Below are 18,806 nucleotides of genomic sequence, written 5' to 3' on the forward strand. Positions count from 1 at the left end.
TTCATCTCCCACAATCAGGGCTAGACTGGGCCTAGCACAGCTCCAGTGCACAAAGAAATGAAGGGCAAGGGCACAAAGAGCACAGAGCTGGGGGGGAGGGATAGCTCAGTGGTTTGAGCATTGGCCTGCTAAACCCAGACTTGTGAGTTCAATCCTTAAGGGGGTCACTTAGGGATCTGGGGCAAAATCAGTACTCAGTCCTGTTAGTGAAGGCAGGGGGCTGGACTTGATGACCTTTCAGGGTCCCTTCCAGTTCTATGGTACATCTCCATATATTATAACCTGCCCACTTGAGCCCTGGGCCAAGCACAGTCCCGATGTTCATTGCACTCCTGGCAAGCGGGGACTGAGCCTACTGAGCACAAACAATGGCTCCTGCTCAAGTGGTGCAAGGACCATGTGTGATCCTTCTTCTCTGGGGTGAGTTTCTCCTCCTATGAAGAGATCAGCCCAAAACCAGTCTCTCACTCTACCTGGGAGTGTAGCACACTGTCTTCAAATACTGAGTACCAGTAGCTGGCGGACATGTTTGCCGTAGGCAAATCTGCCATGGGATGCCCTTGTCCTAGAGGCGTGTATAAGGAATAAAGGAATTGCAAGGAGCTCTGAGGCAACAGAACTGTTTGAAGGCCAAAGCTGCCTCCCCACATGGGGCAGAACAATTGCTGGGCCCTGTGGGCATGATTCTGTGTTGGCCTGGGCCTTGTGTAGTCACTTACAGCAGTTCAAACTGAGCACAAGGTGGGTTTAAAACACAAGCTACCATTCTGATTTGGTAGCATTTTACACTCCCTTTGCACTGGTGTAAAGGGCTGCACAAGATGCAGGACAATGGAGAATCAGGCCGTAGAGACTCCCTGTGGAATTGTCCAATGGGAATTAGGGCAGAGAGTGCTGTGGGACTCTGAGTCAGAGTGGCTAGATGGTTCACTGCTTAGGGCATTAGCCTAGGACTTGGGAGACATGGATTTGATTCACTGTTCCACCACAGACATCCTATGTGACCTTGGGCAAGTTACTCATCCTGTCTGTGTCTCATTTGCCTGTCTGTACAAGGGGGATAATTGCACTTCTCTACCTCACGGGAGTGTTGTGAGGATGAATACATTAAAGAGGTGCTCAGATACTTTGGTGATGGGGGCCTTAGATAGAAAGATAAGGCACTTTATTTTGAGACAGAATTTGAAGGAACAGAGGAGTTAATGTATGTGCAACATCTGTGCCTTTCCACCTACATGTGGGTTATAGATTACCCTGGTTCAGTGTGTGGATGCAAAGCCTTCCAAAGGCATCGCAAGTGTGAGTGATGGCAACCAAGAGTTGGCTGCGGTGCCTTTTGGCCTAGTATTGATGGGGCCTATGGGTTACTGGAAAAAAAATATCAAACTACCTCAAACCTCCTGAATTGGACTTTTAGTGTGAGTCGTTCAAACTCGAGAGCTATATCCCATCAGCGTATTTATTCGCCTACTTGGATGTCTCAGCAGACATGTCAAGTCTCATTCATTAGCATGCTATCTCAATCTCACATCCATCCCTAAGCTTATCTCACTCATTTTGAGTAAATATATAAAGATTTAAAATATTTTTACTCAGGCACTGAAAGAGACAACAATACATCCGGGGCCTCAGGCACAGGGTTTAGTGCTTGGAAAGCCGCTTTCCAAGCTTGTGTACTGTGGTAACCATGGAGACTACTGGCCTTTGTTCTATACAGGAGAGGAGGCTATACAGAGAGGTGGCAGGGTTGTGTGTGAGAATACTTGACAGTCAAAAAAATATGAGTTCGCTCAAAAACAAGCAGAACTTAATCGAAAATTTCAGGTTCTCAAAATACAGTTCAAAATTTAAACCACACTGGACGAATTCATGGCCCTTCATTGTCCCAGTAGCAGGCAAGACGTCTCTTTTTAAATGTGGGCTGTGTCACCCCAGAGCTGTCCTGTGGCCATCAAGGAGAAAAAGATGTAACTCATCATCTGGAAAATGAAATATGCAAATAGCAGAGCAATGTCTCCACAACCACAAATTCCTTTTGTACCTGTGGCGAATCCCCTCATTGTAAAAGTAAGTCAAATATGTTTAATAATTATGATTTGCTGTTATTAATTATTTTAATTTATTATTAATTATTGTTCTTGTTATTATTAATCATAATAATCCTCTTCAGGGCACTTGAGTTCCCCAGAAGTAATTTGCTTGCTGATGGGGCGGGGTGGGGTGGGGTGGTAGTACAGTAGTTTATTCCTAGTACTTTGTCAGATACTCTGTTTCTGTTGTTTCTTTCAGAAAAGATTGATTTTGTTTTTGTTTATTTTTTTTTTGTATTTTGTTTTTTTTTTTTTTTTTTTTTTTTTGTTTTTTGTTTGTAAGGTTAAGGTTAAATCATTTCATATTTTGCCGATGCCTTTATTATCCAAGGCAGGATTATATTATTAAAATATGTTACACAACACACACACTTTTATATGCTATAAAAAGTCCAAAGTCCACTCACTATGTGTATCATATTGTTAACATATATGCTTGTAAAAATCTGGTTATACTGTTTGGATGTATTTTGTCTTTTTTTTATTTTTTTTTTTTTTTTTAAATTTAAAATTTATTTATTTTTTTTATTACATTTTTTTAATGTAAAAAAAGAAATTTTTTTTTTGTTTAGGTGAAAAAAAAATGAAAGTTACAACTCTGCTTGCATAGCACAATATTCCTTTTGCAACTGCAGCCAATCTGAGCCCCCTGTTTAAAGATATCTTCTCTGACAGCCAGATTGCCCAATATTATGCATCTGTAAGACCAGAGTCAACATGTATGTTGAATGGTGCCATTACTCCCTATTTCCAAGTGTCTTGTGAGGCAAATAAAGACTGAAGCCTTTTCTCTTTCTGTTGATGGCTCTAATATGACACAAGCTTAGAAAAAATGAATCCACTGACAGAGATTCAGAAACACCTTGTGACAACACAGTTACTTGACTTACATCTCACTACTGGCATTCATACAGTCACTGCAAAGAAATCTTTTCCAAAATTGATGGGAGAATGACATTGCATGAGATACCACGGGATAACTGTGTTGGGTTTTCTGTAGACAATGCCAGTGTAAACCTGGGTATGAATAATTCAATTAAGACACTGCTTCAAAGTAAGAATGCATGTGTGTATTTCATGGGATGTCCTTGCCACATCATCCACAATACCGCTGTGCCGGTGCTACACAGTTTTCTAAAATGTCAGAATTTGATGTTAAAGATGTATGTATTGATTGCTACTATTCCTTTGACAAAAGAACAAAATGAAAGTCATTCTTGGAGGAGTTCTGTCACTTCTGTGATGTTGAAAACAGTGTCTGAAGCATGTTCAGAGTCAATGGCTTAACCTGGAAATAGCTAGTAACGGATTGTTGCAGCAGTATGCAGCTCTCAAAAGCTACTTTTTGTCTGTTGATGATAGCTGTGCAAGGTTCAAGAGATTTAAGTTTTGCTTTCAGGCAGGGGCAGCGAGTTATATGGGCTCGTAGTGCCTGGGCTCCAGCAAATTCAGGGCCCTGGGGGCCTGGCTCCACCAATGTTCGGGGCCAGGTCTCTCCCCCGGCTCCACCTGCCGCCCTTGTGAGCCTCATCCCCGGCCCAGCCCCATGCCCCACACTCCCTCCCACACTGCAATCCCATGTCCCAACCCAGAGCCCACACCCAGCACCCAATCCCCTTCCCAGAGCCTGCACCCCTCCCACACCTAAACTCCCTGCCCCAGCCCAGAGCCTGCATCTAGCACCCAAACTCCCTCCCAGAGCCTGCACCCAACCCCCTTCCCAGAGCCTGGACCCAGCACCCAAACCCCTTCCCATACCCAGCACCCAAACTCCCTCCCAGAGCCCGCATCCAGCACCCCAAACCCCCTCTTGCATCCCAACCCCCTGCTCCAGCCCAGAGCCTGCACCCAGCACCCAAACTCTGTCCCAGAGCCCGCACCCCTCCTGCACCCAAACTTCCTCCCAGAGCCTGCACCCCCTCCCGCACCAAAACTCGCTCCCAGAGCCTTAGGCAGGTGTGTGTGTGGGAGCAGGACTTGGACCCATTCTGGGCACTGTTACGGGTTCAGTCACAGAGACCCCCTTGGGACTGTCACCTGACATGCTGGAATTACCTCTAAGCCCATTTTCCCTGCTAGCTTGGGACTCCAGAACCCTGCCTTGTTGAGCCAGACACGCTAGCCTGCTGCAACACAGACCCAGGTCTAGTTCACGCCCCCAAAGCTGCAGACTTTAACCAAAAAACTGCTCAGCAAGTCACCTATCTCCAGCACCCAGACACCCAGCTCCAAATGGGATCCAAACCCCAGATAAATCCGTTTTACTCTGTATAAAGCTTATACAGGGTAAACTCATAAATTGTCCACCCTCTATAACACTGATAGAAAGATATGCACAGCTGTTTGCTCCCCAGGTATTAATCACTTACTCTGGGTTTAATAATAAACAAAAGTGATTTTATTAAATATAAAAAGTAGGATTTAAGTGATTTCAAGTAAGACAGAAAAAAGTAATTTACCAAGCAAAATAAAGCAAAAACACGCAAGTCTAAGCCCAATACATTAAGAAACTATTTACAGATAAAATCTCCCCCTCAGAGATGTTCCAATAAGCTTCTTTCACAGACTAGACTCCTTCCTAGTCTGGGCCCAATTCTTTGCCCTGGTACAGTCATTGTTAGTTCCAGCTCAGGTGATAACTGGTAGCCCCCTTTGTTCTTTTCCACACCTTTTTATAGCTTTGGCACAAGGCAGGAATCTTTTGTCTCTCTCTGGGTCCACACCCCTCTTTCTAAATGGAAAAGCACCTGTTTTAAGATGGACTCCAGTATAATGTGGCATGGTTACATATCCTATGAGACCCCAACCTCCATTCTTCCAGGGCTGGCCTGCACATCCCCAGAAAGGTTTGCAAGTAAACAGAGCCATTCACAACCAATTGTCCTAGTCAATGGGAGCCATCAAGATTCCAAGGCACCATTAATAGTCCACACTTTGCATAATTTCAATAGGACTTCAGAGTAATACTTCATATTTCTAGCTTCAGATACAAGAATGATACATTCATACAAATAGGTTGAACACACTCAGTAGATTATAAGCTTTGTAATGATACCTTACAAAAGACCTTTTGCATAAAGCATATTCCAGTTACATTATATTCACAGTCATAAGAATATTTCCATAAACATATGGAGTGCAACATCACAGGCACCACCAAAAATTATACAAACCTGCCGTCCCTGCTTTCAGGCATCCTATGACAGAGGTTTATTTGTTGTTTTCCCAGGGTTCTACCGTCCTCCAAGTGTTTGGCACCACTAACAAGTTTCTGCAGAGGGAAGATCCTTGTATATACATGGTAGATGGGGTGCTTTCTACTTCTGTGAGAAAACTTCTCTGAAAGCTTATTCAGGCACAAGTAGTCAAAAATTCTGCCTCATTTATAGATGCAGGCTTTGCTAATTCTGACAATCAGCTTCCAGACACGTCTGTTTGTAGGTTTGGTCACAAAACAGAAGTTGGAAGATAGTAGTCCTCTTGCAAACAGGGGGGCCATTTAGGGGGCAGGAGAGGCTCTAGCCCCCCACCCGAGTTTCGTACTTGAGATCTGCTCACAGCGCACACCCTAGCCCCAGACGGCACTCGTAACTGCAACACAGCTTGAGTGTGATAAGTGATGAGTTCTGTGCTGCTCCCAGCTTCCACCTTTGGGGCAGGGAGTTTGTTTATAAACAGCGGCCAGGTGATTAAGATAACAAAAGGCTTGTCATTAAATTAAATTAAGGATCCTTAGATGATCCTGAAAGCACTGCCACGCAATCCAGTTAAAAGATAGGAAATGAAGATAAATTATGAGAATGGAGAGATGTAAATAGTGATGTCCATCCGGGGTCTGTACTGGGAACAGTGCTGTCCAACATATTCATAAATGATCTGGGAAAAGCAGTAAAAAGTGAGGTGGCAAAATTTGAAGATAATACAAAATTACTCAAGACAGTTAAGTCCAAAGCAGACTGTGAAAAGTTACAAAGGTATCTCACAAAACTGCGAGACTAGCCAAAAAATGGCAGATGAAATTCAATGCTGATAAATACAAAATAATGCACATGGCAAAACATAATCCCAACTACACATACAAAATGATGAGGTCTGAATTAGCTGTTACACGTCAAGAAAGAGATCTTGGAATCATTGTGGATAGTTCTCTGAAAACATCTGCTCAATATGCAGCGGCAGTCAAAAAGCTAACAGACTGTTGGAAATCATTAAGAAAGGTTAGATAATAAGACAGAAAATATCATATTGCCTGTATATAAATCCATGGTACACCCACATCTTGAATACTGCATGCAGATCTGGTTGCCCCTGCTCAAAAAAGATATATTGGACTTGGAAAAGGTACAGAGAAGGCCACAGAAATGATTAAGGATATGGAACACCTTCCGTATGAGGAGAGATTAGAAAGACTGGGACTTTGGAAAAGAGATGACTAAGGGGTGATATGGTTGAGGTCTATAAAATCATGATTGGTGTGGAGAAAGTAAATAAAAAAGTGTTATTTACTTCTTCACATAACATAAGAACTAGAGGTCACCCAATGAAATTAATAGGCAGCAGATTTAAAAGAAACAAAATAAAGTATTTCTTCACAGTCAAGCTGTGAGACTCTTTGCCAGGGGATGTTGTGAAAGCCAAAAATATAACAGGGTTCCAATAAGAACTAGATAAGTTCATTGAGGATAGGTCTATCAATGACTATTAACTAGGGTGAGCAGGGATCCAACAACATGTTCTGCATGTCCCTAGCCTCTGTTTGCCAGAAGCTGGGAATGGGCAACAGAGGATGAATCACTTGATGATTGCCTGTTCTGTTCATTCCCTGTGAAGCATCTGGTATTGGCCACTGTTGGAAGAAAGGATACTGGGCTAGATGGACCATTGGTCTTACCCAGTATGGACATTCTGATGTTCTTATATAGAACCTAGATGTATCTTCCCCCGCACTGTACCCCACTAGACCCCACTCCCCTCCCAGAGCTGGGATAGAACCCAGGAGTCCTGACGGGGTCTCTCTCTCCACAGAATTAGTAACAAAGTAAGAAAATACATTACAATTTTAAACCTAACCAGTGTCCCTTAAGTGACTTACCACAAGATGTCAGAACATATTAGTATTAGACCTGAGTGGGTCTAATATTTATTTAATTTTCTTTCTTGTATATAGGAATTAGATACAATGTTCCTGTCAGCTAATTGCTAAGTTATATGCCAAAAATATAGTTTTCAAGTGTCTAAGTAGCCCCATGAATCACAGTTAAAGTTGCGCCCCCCACCCCCCAAATCTGAAATGGCACCCCTGATTGCAAAACAGAAGTTCTTTTGTGCAGCCAGAGCATTCTGTGCCCATGCCAAGTATGCACGGGAGAAGCTATCTTTGAATGATGAAATGTTAAAGATGGCAGCATTTCTGAACTTTGATATGAAGGAAAACTGCACTTCTAAATACATTGAGCACTTTGTTGGCAGATATCAGCACATGTTCAATCTCTCTCCACCTGAGATAGAGAAGTTGTAACAGAAGTTTGTTGATTACCAGTTGTTGCAGAAATCAGATATCCCTTAGCTTGTACGGCAGTGACCACCAACTGGTAGATTGCAATCAACTGGTTCATCCTGGAGCCTCTTCCAGTTGATCCCGATCTCTGGCCGCTAAAAGTCCAGTGGCGCAGTGGGGCTATGGCAGGCTCCCTGCCTGCCCTGGCCCCATGCCGCTCCCAGAAGTGGCTGGCATGTCTCTGTGGCCTGGGGGGTGGGGATAAGGGGAGGTGGCTGCACGTGCTGCTGCTGCCCTCCTTCCCCCTTCCCCCTGACTCCAAAACTCCCAATGGCCAGGAACTGTGGCCAATGCAGGGGCAGCACTTGTGGTCCCCAGGGGGAGGTCTCCGTGTTTGCGGCCCTGGGGAAAGGTCTCTGCGCGCTGCCCGTGCCCACAAGTGCTGCCCCCTCACCTCCCATTGGCCACAGTTCCCAGCCAATGGGAGCTGCAGAGTCGGTGCTGGTGGGAGCGGCACAGGGTCAGGGCAGGCAGGGCGCCTGCCATAGCCCCGCTGCACCACTGACCAGGAGCTCCCTGTGGTAAGTGCCTCCCGGCCGGAGCCTATACCTCACATCCCCTCCTGCACCCCAGTCCAGAGCCCCTCCTGCACCCAAACTCCCTCCCAGAGCCTGCACCCCAATCCCCTACCCCAGCCCAGAGCCCCCTCCTGCACCCAAACTCCCTCCCAGAGCCCACACCCCAATCCTTTGCCCCAGCCCGGAGCTCCCTCCTGCACCCAAACTCCTTCCCAGAGCCTGCACCCCTCCTGCACCCCTGCCCCAGGCTCAGCCTGGAGCCCCTTTCCAAACTCTGAACCCCTCGGTCCCAGCCCAGAGCCTGCACCTCCTCCCACACTCCAACTCTCTGCCCTAGCCCGGTGAAAGTGAGTGAGGGTGGGAGACAGCAAGTGACGGAGGGAGTGAGGAATGGAGTTAGCGGGCGAGTCCTCGGGGAAGGGGCAGGGTAGATCCTGGGTTGATCTTAAATACAAAAAGTGATTTTATGCATAAAAAGGTTGGAGACCACTGGTGTATGGGATGAGGCAGCACTCCAGACTGACCCAGATAACACTACTGTGCAATACAGGATGGACACTGTATGGGCATATCTTAGAAATGTCAAAAACTCTAGTGATCTTCTCAATTTCCCATTATTGTCCACGGTTGCTAGATATCTTAATTTTACCCCACTCAAATGTGGGAGTGGGGAATGTGTTCAGTCTTGTTCAAAAGAATAAGTTTCAGAGTAGCAGCCGTGTTATCCGCAAAAAGAACAGCAGTACCTGTGGCACCACGAAAGCTTATGCTCAAATAAATGTGTTAGTCTCTAAGGCCTGGTCTACACTAGGAGTTTATGTCGAATTTAGCAGCGTTAATTCGATTTAACCGTGCAACCGTCCACACCAGGAAGCCATTTAATTCGACATAGAGGGCTCTTTAGTTCAACTTCTGTACTCCTCCCCGACGAGGGGAGTAGCGCTAAATTCGACATGGCTATGTCGAATTAGGCTAGGTGTGGATGCAAATCGACCTTAGTAGCTCCGGGAGCTATCCCACAGTGCACCACTCTGTTGACGCTCTGGACAGCAGTCCGAGCTTCGATGTTCTGACTAGCCACACAGGAAAAGCCCCGGGAAAATTTGAATTCCTTTTCCTGTCTGGCCAGTTTGAATCTCATTTCCTGTGTGGACGTCGTGGCGAGCTCAGCAGCACTGGCAACGATGCAGAGCTCTCCAGCAGAGGAGTCCATGCAATCTCAGAGTAGAAAGAGGGCCCCAGCATGGACTGACCGGGAAGTCTTGGATCTGATCGCTGTGTGGGGTGAGGAGTCTGTGCTTTCGGAGCTGCGCTCCAAAAAACGGAATGCAAAGACCTACGAGAAGGTCTCCAAAGCCATGGCACTCAGAGGATACAGCCAGGATGCAACGCAGTGCCGCGTGAAAATCAAGGACCTGAGACAAGGCTACCAAAAAATCAAAGCGGCAAACGGACGCTCCGGAGCCCAGCCCCAGACATGCCGCTTCTACGAGGCACTGCATGCCATTCTCGGTGGGTCTGCCACAACCGCCCCACCAGTGACCGTGGACTCTGAGGATGGGATAGTGTCGACGGGCAGTTTCTCGGCGATGTTCACGGATGGGGAAGATGAGGAAGGAGATGAGGAGGGGGAGGCAGTCGACAGCGCTTACAACGCTGATTTCCCCGACAGCCAGGATCTCTTCATCACCCTCACAGAGATCCCCTACCAACCCTCCCCGGCCGTTAACCCGGACTCTGAATCAGGGGAAGGATCAGTCGGTAAGTGCTATAAACATGTAAACATTTATTTTTTAAAAAACAGGAATGAAAAGTATATGAAAAGAAGGTCAATGCATGTGGGGATAGAACAGAAATCCTCTTGGGAGAGTTCCACGAAGCTCTCGTAGAGGTACTCGAAAAGCCTCCGCAGGAGGTTCCTGGGCAGAGGTGCCTTATTGGGTGCTCCGTGGAAGCACACTCTTCCGCGCCAGGCTATCCTCAGGTACTGTGGGAGCATTGCCTCCACGAGCATGGCCGCATAGGGCCCTGATTTGTGTAGGGTTTCACGCAGCATGCACTCTCTGTCTCTCTTAGAGACCCGCCTCAGGGTGATCTCGCTCGGCGACTGCTGCATCTAATTAGGGGAATTAGTGTAATGTTACTATTGGGAATGCTTCACTTTTCCTTTGCATAACAATAAGCGTCGTTTAACAGCCACGTGGTGGAGGCTGCAGAGGGGAAGCATACAGGGATCTTTCCCGGGGACAGCCGCGAGGAGGTGGAACAGGGTCAGAGTTTATGCTTTCCGGATTGCCTGCAGCAGGAGGGCACTGCTATACATTAACTTTTAAGCAGCCTAAAGTTTACGGCTTACCATGCCTGGCTGCTACACGGATTCTGCTGTCCTGCCCCGCTTGTCTGATCTCCAGTGCAAGAGCCCAGGCAATGAAAGTGAAGGCCGAAAATTCGAACTTGTCCTGAGAGCGCATGAGATAGGTGCCGTGTATGGTCTTGTTCACAGAGACAGACTAGACTGTGTTCAGTGTTCACAAACATGTATCTTTGCAAGGAAATCACTTCCTTTTTCCCATCACACAGCTGCGGCTGTTTCCCGACCTGCCCCAGCATCCCCCTCACAGAGGCTGGCGCAGATTAGGCGGCGAAAGAAAAAGACTCGGGACGAGATGTTCGCTGAACTGATGGCCTGCTCCAGAGCCGAGGCGGCCCAGCAGAGCCAGTGGAGGGAGACCCTCTCCCAGTACCAGCGCTCACACAGCGAACGGGAGCAAACGGACACGCTCCGGCGCCTTGTGGATGTTCTACAGGACCGCAGGCAGGAGGAGAGAGCCCCCCTGCACTGTATCTGCAACCGCCCTCCCCCGTCACAAAGTCCTGTCCCCCTGTCACCCAAAATAACAAGAATGAGGGGCGCTAGGGGCCGTGAAAACTGTCACTCCACCCCAGCAGAGCGCTCATGTACCAAACAGCTCTCATTACCTAAATTTTGAGAAGTGCTTCCCTTCCTGGCTCACCCAATCCCAAATCCCAGTTTCATCCCCAAACTGTGTAGTTGAGTATTAAAAATAGTTTGCTGTTAAGTACTGTTTCCGTCATGTTTCTTTGCAGAAGACTTTGTGTGAAGGGGGGGAGGGGTTTGTTAATTGCATAGGACAGCCACCATTACCAGGGTGCAGACATTGGGGCAGGATCAACAGCAGGTCACACACAGAGTGCAGTCACTAGGCACCCGGGTCACTCTGGGAGGTGTCTGCTGGCCCAGGTCAGTCTGGGAGGTATATGCTGCCCCAGGGTCCTAGCGCCTGCCATCCACAAATGGCAAGACAGGCTGCCCTTACCATGCCCTTCCACCCTAGCCATGAGCCTCTCCGATGCCCTGAGCCCCAGCCAGAGCCCTCATCCCCCTACACCTACTCACTCTTCCCACACACCCCTCACCCCTTCCTGCAAACCCACCCCTTCCTGCACACCCTCCTGTAACCGTCCTCCCCCCAGAGACCGCTGTAGGAGCAGGAGCCTGTCATTCCTCGAGTGTAGAAGCGGTCTGTACATCACTGCACACCGTACCCACCACAGTCTGCGTCCCTGTTTGAACCCTTTAACGCGAATTCATTAGTAAAGAAAACTTTATTAATTAACAATGTTCCATTAACTTTATTTTTAAACGTCTGTTGGAAGGGGGGAAACCTGGTGAACGGGGTATGTAACCGCAGAAAAAAGTCAACAGTAACTGAAACAGGGGCAGGTTCAGCTTCTCTGTAAAGAAACCTGCTCTCTGAGGAACCTAGCTTTCAAAGCCTCCCGGATGCACAGCGCTTCCCGCTGGGCTCTTCTAATCACACGGGTGTCTGGCTGAGCGTAATCAGCAGCCAGGCGATTTGCCTCAACCTCCCATCCCGCCATAAAGGTCTCCCCCTTGCTCTCACAGAGATTGTGGAGCACACAGCAAGCTGCAATAACAATGGGGATATTGGTTTCGCTGAGATCCGAGCGAGTCAGTAAGCTCCTCCATCTCCCCTTCAGAGGTCCGAAAGCACACTCCACCACCATTCTGCACTTGCTCAGCCGGTAGTTGAAGAGTTCTTTGTCACTGTCCAGGGCGCCTGTATAGGGCTTCATGAGCCAGGGCATTAGTGGGTAGGCTGGGTCCCCGAGGATCACTGTAGGCATCTCCACATCCCCAACAGTTATTTTGTGGTCCGGGAAGAAACTACCTTCCTGCAGGCTTCTAAACAGACAAGAGTTCCTGAACACACACGCGTCATGAACCTTGCCCGGCCACCCGACGCAGATGTTGGTAAAACATCCCCTATGGTCCACCAGTGCTTGCAGCACCATTGAAAAGTAGCCCTTTCGGTTAATATACTGGCTGGCCTGGTGGGCTGGTCCCAGGATAGGGATGTGAGTCCCATCTATAGCCCCACCGCAGTTTGGGAATCCCATCGCGGCGAAGCCATCTATGACGACCTGGACGTTTCCCAGGGTCACTACCTTTGTGAGCAGTAGGTCAACGATTGCGTTGGCTACTTGCATCACAGCAACCCCCATGGTAGATTTGCCCACGCCAAAGTGGTTCGCTACTGACCGGTAGCTGTCTGGCGTTGCAAGTTTCCAGAGGGCTATGGCCACTCGCTTCTGCACACTAAGGGCTGCTCGCATCCGGGTGTCCTGGCGCTTCAGGGGAGGGGACAGCAACTCACACAGTTCAAGGAAAGTGTCCTTATGCATCCTGAAGTTTCGCAGCCACTCTGTGTCATCCCAGACCTGCAGCACTATGCGGTCCCACCAGTCCGTGCTTGTTTCCCGGGCCCAGAATCGCCGTTCCACAGCATGAACTTGACCCATTGCCACCATGATCTCCGCGGCGCGGCGTACCGTGCTTTGTGAGAGGTCTGTGCCACTCTGACACTTCATGTCCTCACCATGCTGCCGGAGCCTCCTCGCCCGATTTCTCAGCAGCTGACTGTGGAAGAGGTGGACGATAAGGTGCGAGGAGTTGACAACGGCCATAAGTGCAGCGATGATCGCAGCGGGCTCCATGCTCGCAGTGCTGCGGCGTCCGCGCTGTCACTGACCAGAAAAGTGCGCGAACAGATTGCCCGCCGGCGCTTTCAGGGAGGGAGGGCAGGAGTGACGGTTGAATGACGACAGTTACCCAAAACCACCCTCGACACATTTTTCCACCAGCAGGCACTGGGGGCTCTACCCAGCATTCCAATGGGAAGCGGGGACTGCGGGAACTGTGGGATAGCTGCCCAGAATGCACCGCTTCCAATGTCGATGCTTGCCCCGTTAGTGTGGACTCACAAAGTCGAATTAGTGTCCTTAGTGTGGATACATAAATTCGACTTCATAAGGTCGAATCCACAAATTCGACCTAAGTTAAATCGAACTACTCATGTAGTGTAGACATACCCTTAGGTGCAAATCCTGAGCCATGTTTCAAGTTTGAGCTACCAAAAGAAGTTATAAAAATAGCAAAGGAGGCCACATGCAATATAACAAAGCACATGAATAAAACGCAAAACCAAATTAGATATTAAAAGAAATGTGGAATTTTTCTATGGTTTGTTAGCTTCAAATTAATTAAATTCAATGTAATTGTTTTATTTATTTTTACATTAATTTAATGTATTGTTTGGTCATGTTTTATTTTAATTAATTTATTTTGGAATCTAATTATTTGAGTTTCCTATGGCTATAATATGAGCAATAGTATATAAACCAAATAATATTTGTACTGTAAAGTGTTTTCCAAATGGATGATCACTAAGACAAGGTGATATGCAAAATAATGTTTGCTTTTTTGTTATATAAAAACGGTTAATTTTTTAATATATCTTGTTCTGTCCACTGACTTTGTGCCTAAACCGGGGGTTATTAATTCTGGTCCGTAGGGATCTCCAACCATCCAGGTTTTTGCTCCAACCAGCAAATAATTGTTTTTACTAAAATCCACTGGTTTGCACTGAATTCTCACGTGCTCTAGACTAATATGAACTAGGATATTTAAGTGTTTTATATGCAATATTAAGCAGTGTACATTTTAAAACAAACTATTAAGTGCTGGTTGGATTAAAAACCTGGACTATTGGATGTTACCAAGGACCAAGGATGAGAGTCCCTGTCGTAAGCAATGACCTAACACACCACCTGGAAAGTCTCAGTCTTTGGCTTTGAATCTCACTCTTTGGGGCTGTAAATCTCTCTCATAAGGACAGCCAACCCTTGGCATCTCTGTCTTAGGCATATGCTTTTCTCATTATGAGGAGGGAGAAATCAGTCTAAATCCTTCTCTGCCTACCACAGGGATGTCTCTGCATTTACTGGGGAGCGGGGAGGTAAGGGGCGAATTCTCTGCTGCTCAAGCACACCATGAGTTGGCAACTAGTATTGTTTTTATGTCTATATGCCAGTGCATACTTGGTTCAAGGTGTTTAGTGCCAGCTTCTAATGGGGAACCTACTCCTTTTCAGTGAAAGTCCAGCCAGTTTTCCTGTCTACAGAATCACTAAGGGAAAGACAAAGCATGAGCATGTTGGCCAATGTTTTGGTAGGAAAGAAAATAATGGAGAAGAAAAGAAACAGTGGTTAATGCCTGGTCAGGGAAAAATAGAGAGGGGTAATACCCTGTCATGGTGATCCTGTCAATAAGTGTCATAACGCATCAGCACAAGGGGGAAGAATAACGGTTGCATGTGCAACCTTCATTTTGGTATCACCTGACTTTCAAGTGTTTCACTTTGCGGCCTTAACATTCTTTGATCTTTGTAATTGTTGGCACTTTTATTTGGAATAATGATCAAAGTTCTTTAAAGATCTCATTTCTCTCCCACCTATAAAGAAAGCCAACAAGTTACCTGCAGGGTGCAAAATGCTTAGTACAGCTGAGCAAAAAATAATAACAGACCAAACTTTCCTATTTGCCCTTAGGTGAGTGCTCCAGGTGAGCAAACAGAGGCAGCAATGGCAAACTCTCCACTCCCTCCAGTCAGACCTCCAAGCAGACAAGTACCATCATCATCCATGACTAAAGGTCATCTCCCACCCCTGAGAGAGTCAAGCAAGCAATCACCAGCTTCATTATCATCTATGGCATCTGCTCCCCTCCCACCATTAAGAGCTCCAGACAAGGAAGCTTCTTCCTCCTTTTCCTCCTCCTTCTCGACCACAAAGGTTTTTCTTCCTCCATTGAATGTTTTAGACAAGAAAGAAGCAGTAACAATCAAACCTCCTTTTCTCCCTCCAATGAGTTCTTTCATCGAACATGCAGAATCAACAGCATCAGCAGCAAACTTTTCTTTTCAGGTGAGTGCTTCTTTCAAGTCAGTGGCAGCACCAATGGCACCTTTCTCAGGGGAAGGCGTGACATGCCCCGGAGTACAATCCAGACTGTAGAACCTGTGTCCCCTTTAACTCTCCTGCCCAGACTGTATCTTACATTGCTATGCCAGTGAATTGCAAACCCCTCTAGGCTCTGTTCACTCAGCCATCAGCGTGCAGAGGCACACCAAGCTAAGTTGCATGAAGGCTCTCCCAAGCCACATGAACTGTATATAGGGAGACACCAGCAAATTCCCCAACCCCAGCCTTACACCCCAAAAATGTGCATCTTAATCAATGTAAGCCCATTTATTAGTTTGCCACTCCTTCAAGGGTACTGGACATGCCCCAGCCTCTGTAATCTGGGCAGATCCCCCAAGCACTTTAAACCACTGTTTCTCAAATTTTGTACTGGTGACCCCTTTCACATAGCAAGCCTTTTAGTGCGACCCCCTCCTTATAAAGTAAAACACCTTTTTATATATTTAACACCATTATAAATGCTGGAGGCAAAGCGGGCTTTGGGATGGAGGCTGACAGCTCGCAAACCCCCACATAATAACCTCACGACCCCCTCAGGGGTCCCGACCCCCAGTTTGAGAACCCCTGCTTTAAACTAACTCACTAGTTTAGATTAAACCTCAAAATAAGTTTATTAACTAAAGAAAGATAGTTGTTAAGTGATTATAAGTGGTAGGCATAAAGGTCAGACTTGGTTACATAAGAAATAAAAAATAAACATGCATTCTAAATCCTAAACTTTATCAGGCTAAGCAAGATTTCAATCAAACAGTTTTTCTCTGGATGTTGCAGGCAGTTTTCAGTTCACCGTTCATATTAACTAGACAGCTTTCTAGTTAGGTTCATCCCTTCTCCCCAGTTCAAGGAGACTTCTCTTTGTCTTCCAAACAATCTTGCTTCCAGGTGTAGAGAGGGGGGAGGTGAAAGCAACTCTGTGGTGATATCACTGTCCCTCATTTATACTTTTCTCCAGGTGCTAGAAAAATCTATTCTGTGTCATGGGATCAGGCCACCCTGATAGTATACATGCTCGAGCAACTGTCTTTGTTTAAACTCCCCTGCTCAAGAATAGCTGGTGATGGTCGCTTAACACCTGGCTGTGTGTTGGTCACTCTTTTGTTATCTCTGAGGAGCTAATCTGTGGGCATTTCCCAGACTCTCAACCTATTTCAGTAACCAACATATATAGCAAAATCTCATAACTTCATATACAAAGATACATGCATTTCAACAGGATAGTAATGCTCAACAGATTATAACTTTCCAAATGATACCTCACAAGGCATATTTTGTACAAAATGTATCATAATCATGTAACAGTGTTGAATAGGTGGGTACAGGGGGTAACACAGCGTACAGTATGTCACAGAAGGTGCCATGCAAAAACAGGACCGCCCAGAGGATTCTGGGGGCCTGGGGTCTTCGGCGGCGGGGGGCCCCCGCTTCGGCGGTAATTCGGCGGCGGGGGGTCCTTCCACTCCAGGACCTGCCACCGAAGTGCCCCAAAGACCTGCGGCAGGGGCCCCCTGCCGCCAAATTACTGCCGAAGCGGGACCCGCAGCTGAAGTGCAGCCGGGTCTTCGGTGGTAATTCGGCAGCAGGGGGCCCCCGCCACAGGTCTTCGGGGCACTTCGGCGGTGTGTCCCGGAATGGAAGGACCCCCTGCTGCCGAATTACCGCCGAAGACCCGGCTGCACTTCAGCGGCAGGTCCCGCTTCGAAGACCGGGAGCGGAAGAAGCTCCGGGGCCCCGTGAGAGTTTTCCAGGTCCTCTGGAGCAAGTGAAGGGCCCCGCTCCAGGGGCCCCAAAAACTCTCGTGGGGGCCCCTGTGGGGCCTGGGGCAAATTGTCCCACTTGCGCCCCCCCCCCCCCCAGGCAGCCCTGTGCAAAAAAATAGCTGCAGTGATTAATTTTCCTTCTCTTTCTGTTGTTTGGAGATAGGAAATAGTTGGGGAAGGGGCTGCTGAAAAGCCAGGAACAATTTTTGTAAGTGATTTCTCTGAGCACAAACTGGAGGGCCAGCTTCTCCAGTTTGCTAAAACATCTTTGTGCTAGGTAAGCAGTGCAAAGTTGCCATAAAATGGCTGGCAAAGCCAGTGGAGAATTCCCTCATGAACTAGGGAACTCTCTGCTATTGTAAAGCTGGTGGAGATGCCAGAACATGTCTCCTATGTCAGCCATGGCCCAGCCATAAGAAGAAGGAGGGGTATGGCAGGGCTGGTTGTAGTTGGGGCTGGGGAGAGGACATGGCAGAGTAGAGCTCTCAGACATCTGATGGACCTCACACCAGTGACGTAAATTAGGGCTGAACCTCTGAGTTATATAATATTATATAACTATAGGAGAATCACAGTTTTTATTTAAGGAAAAACTCAGTTTCCATCTTCCACAGTTGTAGAGAATTGTTTGAAAATGTGATCAGAGTGTACTTAAAGGCTCAAAAGCCAGAAGGCAAATAACATCCTCACCCCCACCCCAATTTATTGTTGTTTAAGCCAATCCTATAATTTTGATGACTGAATCATTATTTTTTAAAATATTTGGGGTTACCTCATATGCTTAACTTTTATCATTTAAACAGCCCCATTGATCTCATATGAGTTAAAATTAAGGATGTGAAAAATGCCCCCTTTGACTTCAATAGGAGTGGGAATCGCTCAGCACCTTTCAGGATCTATCCCAATACAACTGCAGTCTCATTGCACAAGGTTGCCAATTTTTGTGATTTTATCACACATCTTGTGCTATTTGGGATTTGCCTGAAAGCCCCAGCTCCTGCTGTCATGTGATTTCAAGAGCCGCCCCTGCTTTCATTGATAAACAACAACAATCCAGTACATTACTAGTGCTCAGGGCTGCGCAGAGTAGCTTGGAAACGCGAACCCTAAAGGCTCACAAGACAGAAGGCAAATAAACAGGACCCAGCACCCTGTGTTTTTAAGGAAACCTCCCGAGTTTGGGGGCCAGGCTCTGATGGTTGAATGCCTGGGGCTGGCACACCGCGTTAGCATCCACGCCCCGCAGGGCGCACTCGCGCTAGTAGCAGCCGGGGGTTCCCTGCTCTCCCCGCTGAGCGCCTAGGAGGGAACCGCTGCACTTACCCCTCACCGCCGGCAGGTGGCGCAGCCGCTTCTGTGGCTGAGCCCAGAGGGGAGGGGCTGGCACCGCACTTACCCAGCTGCGCCGGCAGGTGGCGCCGCCGCCCCTTGTCTGCGGCGAGCCCGGGCGCGCGGCGCATGGAAGTGCGGACCCCTGACCCCTTCCCGGCATGCCGCGGGTTTCCGGTGACCCCTCTCT

General features: G+C 47.4%; 1 protein-coding gene across 4 annotated transcripts in view; it reads left to right on the forward strand.

Moving 5' to 3' along the window:
- The window catches only part of TOMM70 (translocase of outer mitochondrial membrane 70), a 71,684-nt gene that overhangs the window by 24,411 nt on the left and 28,467 nt on the right, over positions 1–18,806 (forward strand). For 2 of the 4 annotated variants that reach the window (XM_039530812.1, XM_039530809.1), the window contains one exon: positions 15,099–15,473. The exons of 1 other annotated variant lie outside the window; for it this stretch is intronic. In XM_039530812.1, coding sequence (XP_039386746.1) covers positions 15,099–15,473 — 375 coding nt within the window. Of the gene's footprint in view, positions 1–1,928; positions 2,068–15,098; positions 15,474–18,806 lie in introns of those variants that run through there. One more of the 4 variants, XM_039530806.1, reaches the window with a different exon arrangement.

This window comes from Mauremys reevesii, linkage group 1, assembly GCF_016161935.1.
Source record: "Mauremys reevesii isolate NIE-2019 linkage group 1, ASM1616193v1, whole genome shotgun sequence".
Taxonomy (NCBI): Eukaryota; Metazoa; Chordata; order Testudines; family Geoemydidae; genus Mauremys; species Mauremys reevesii.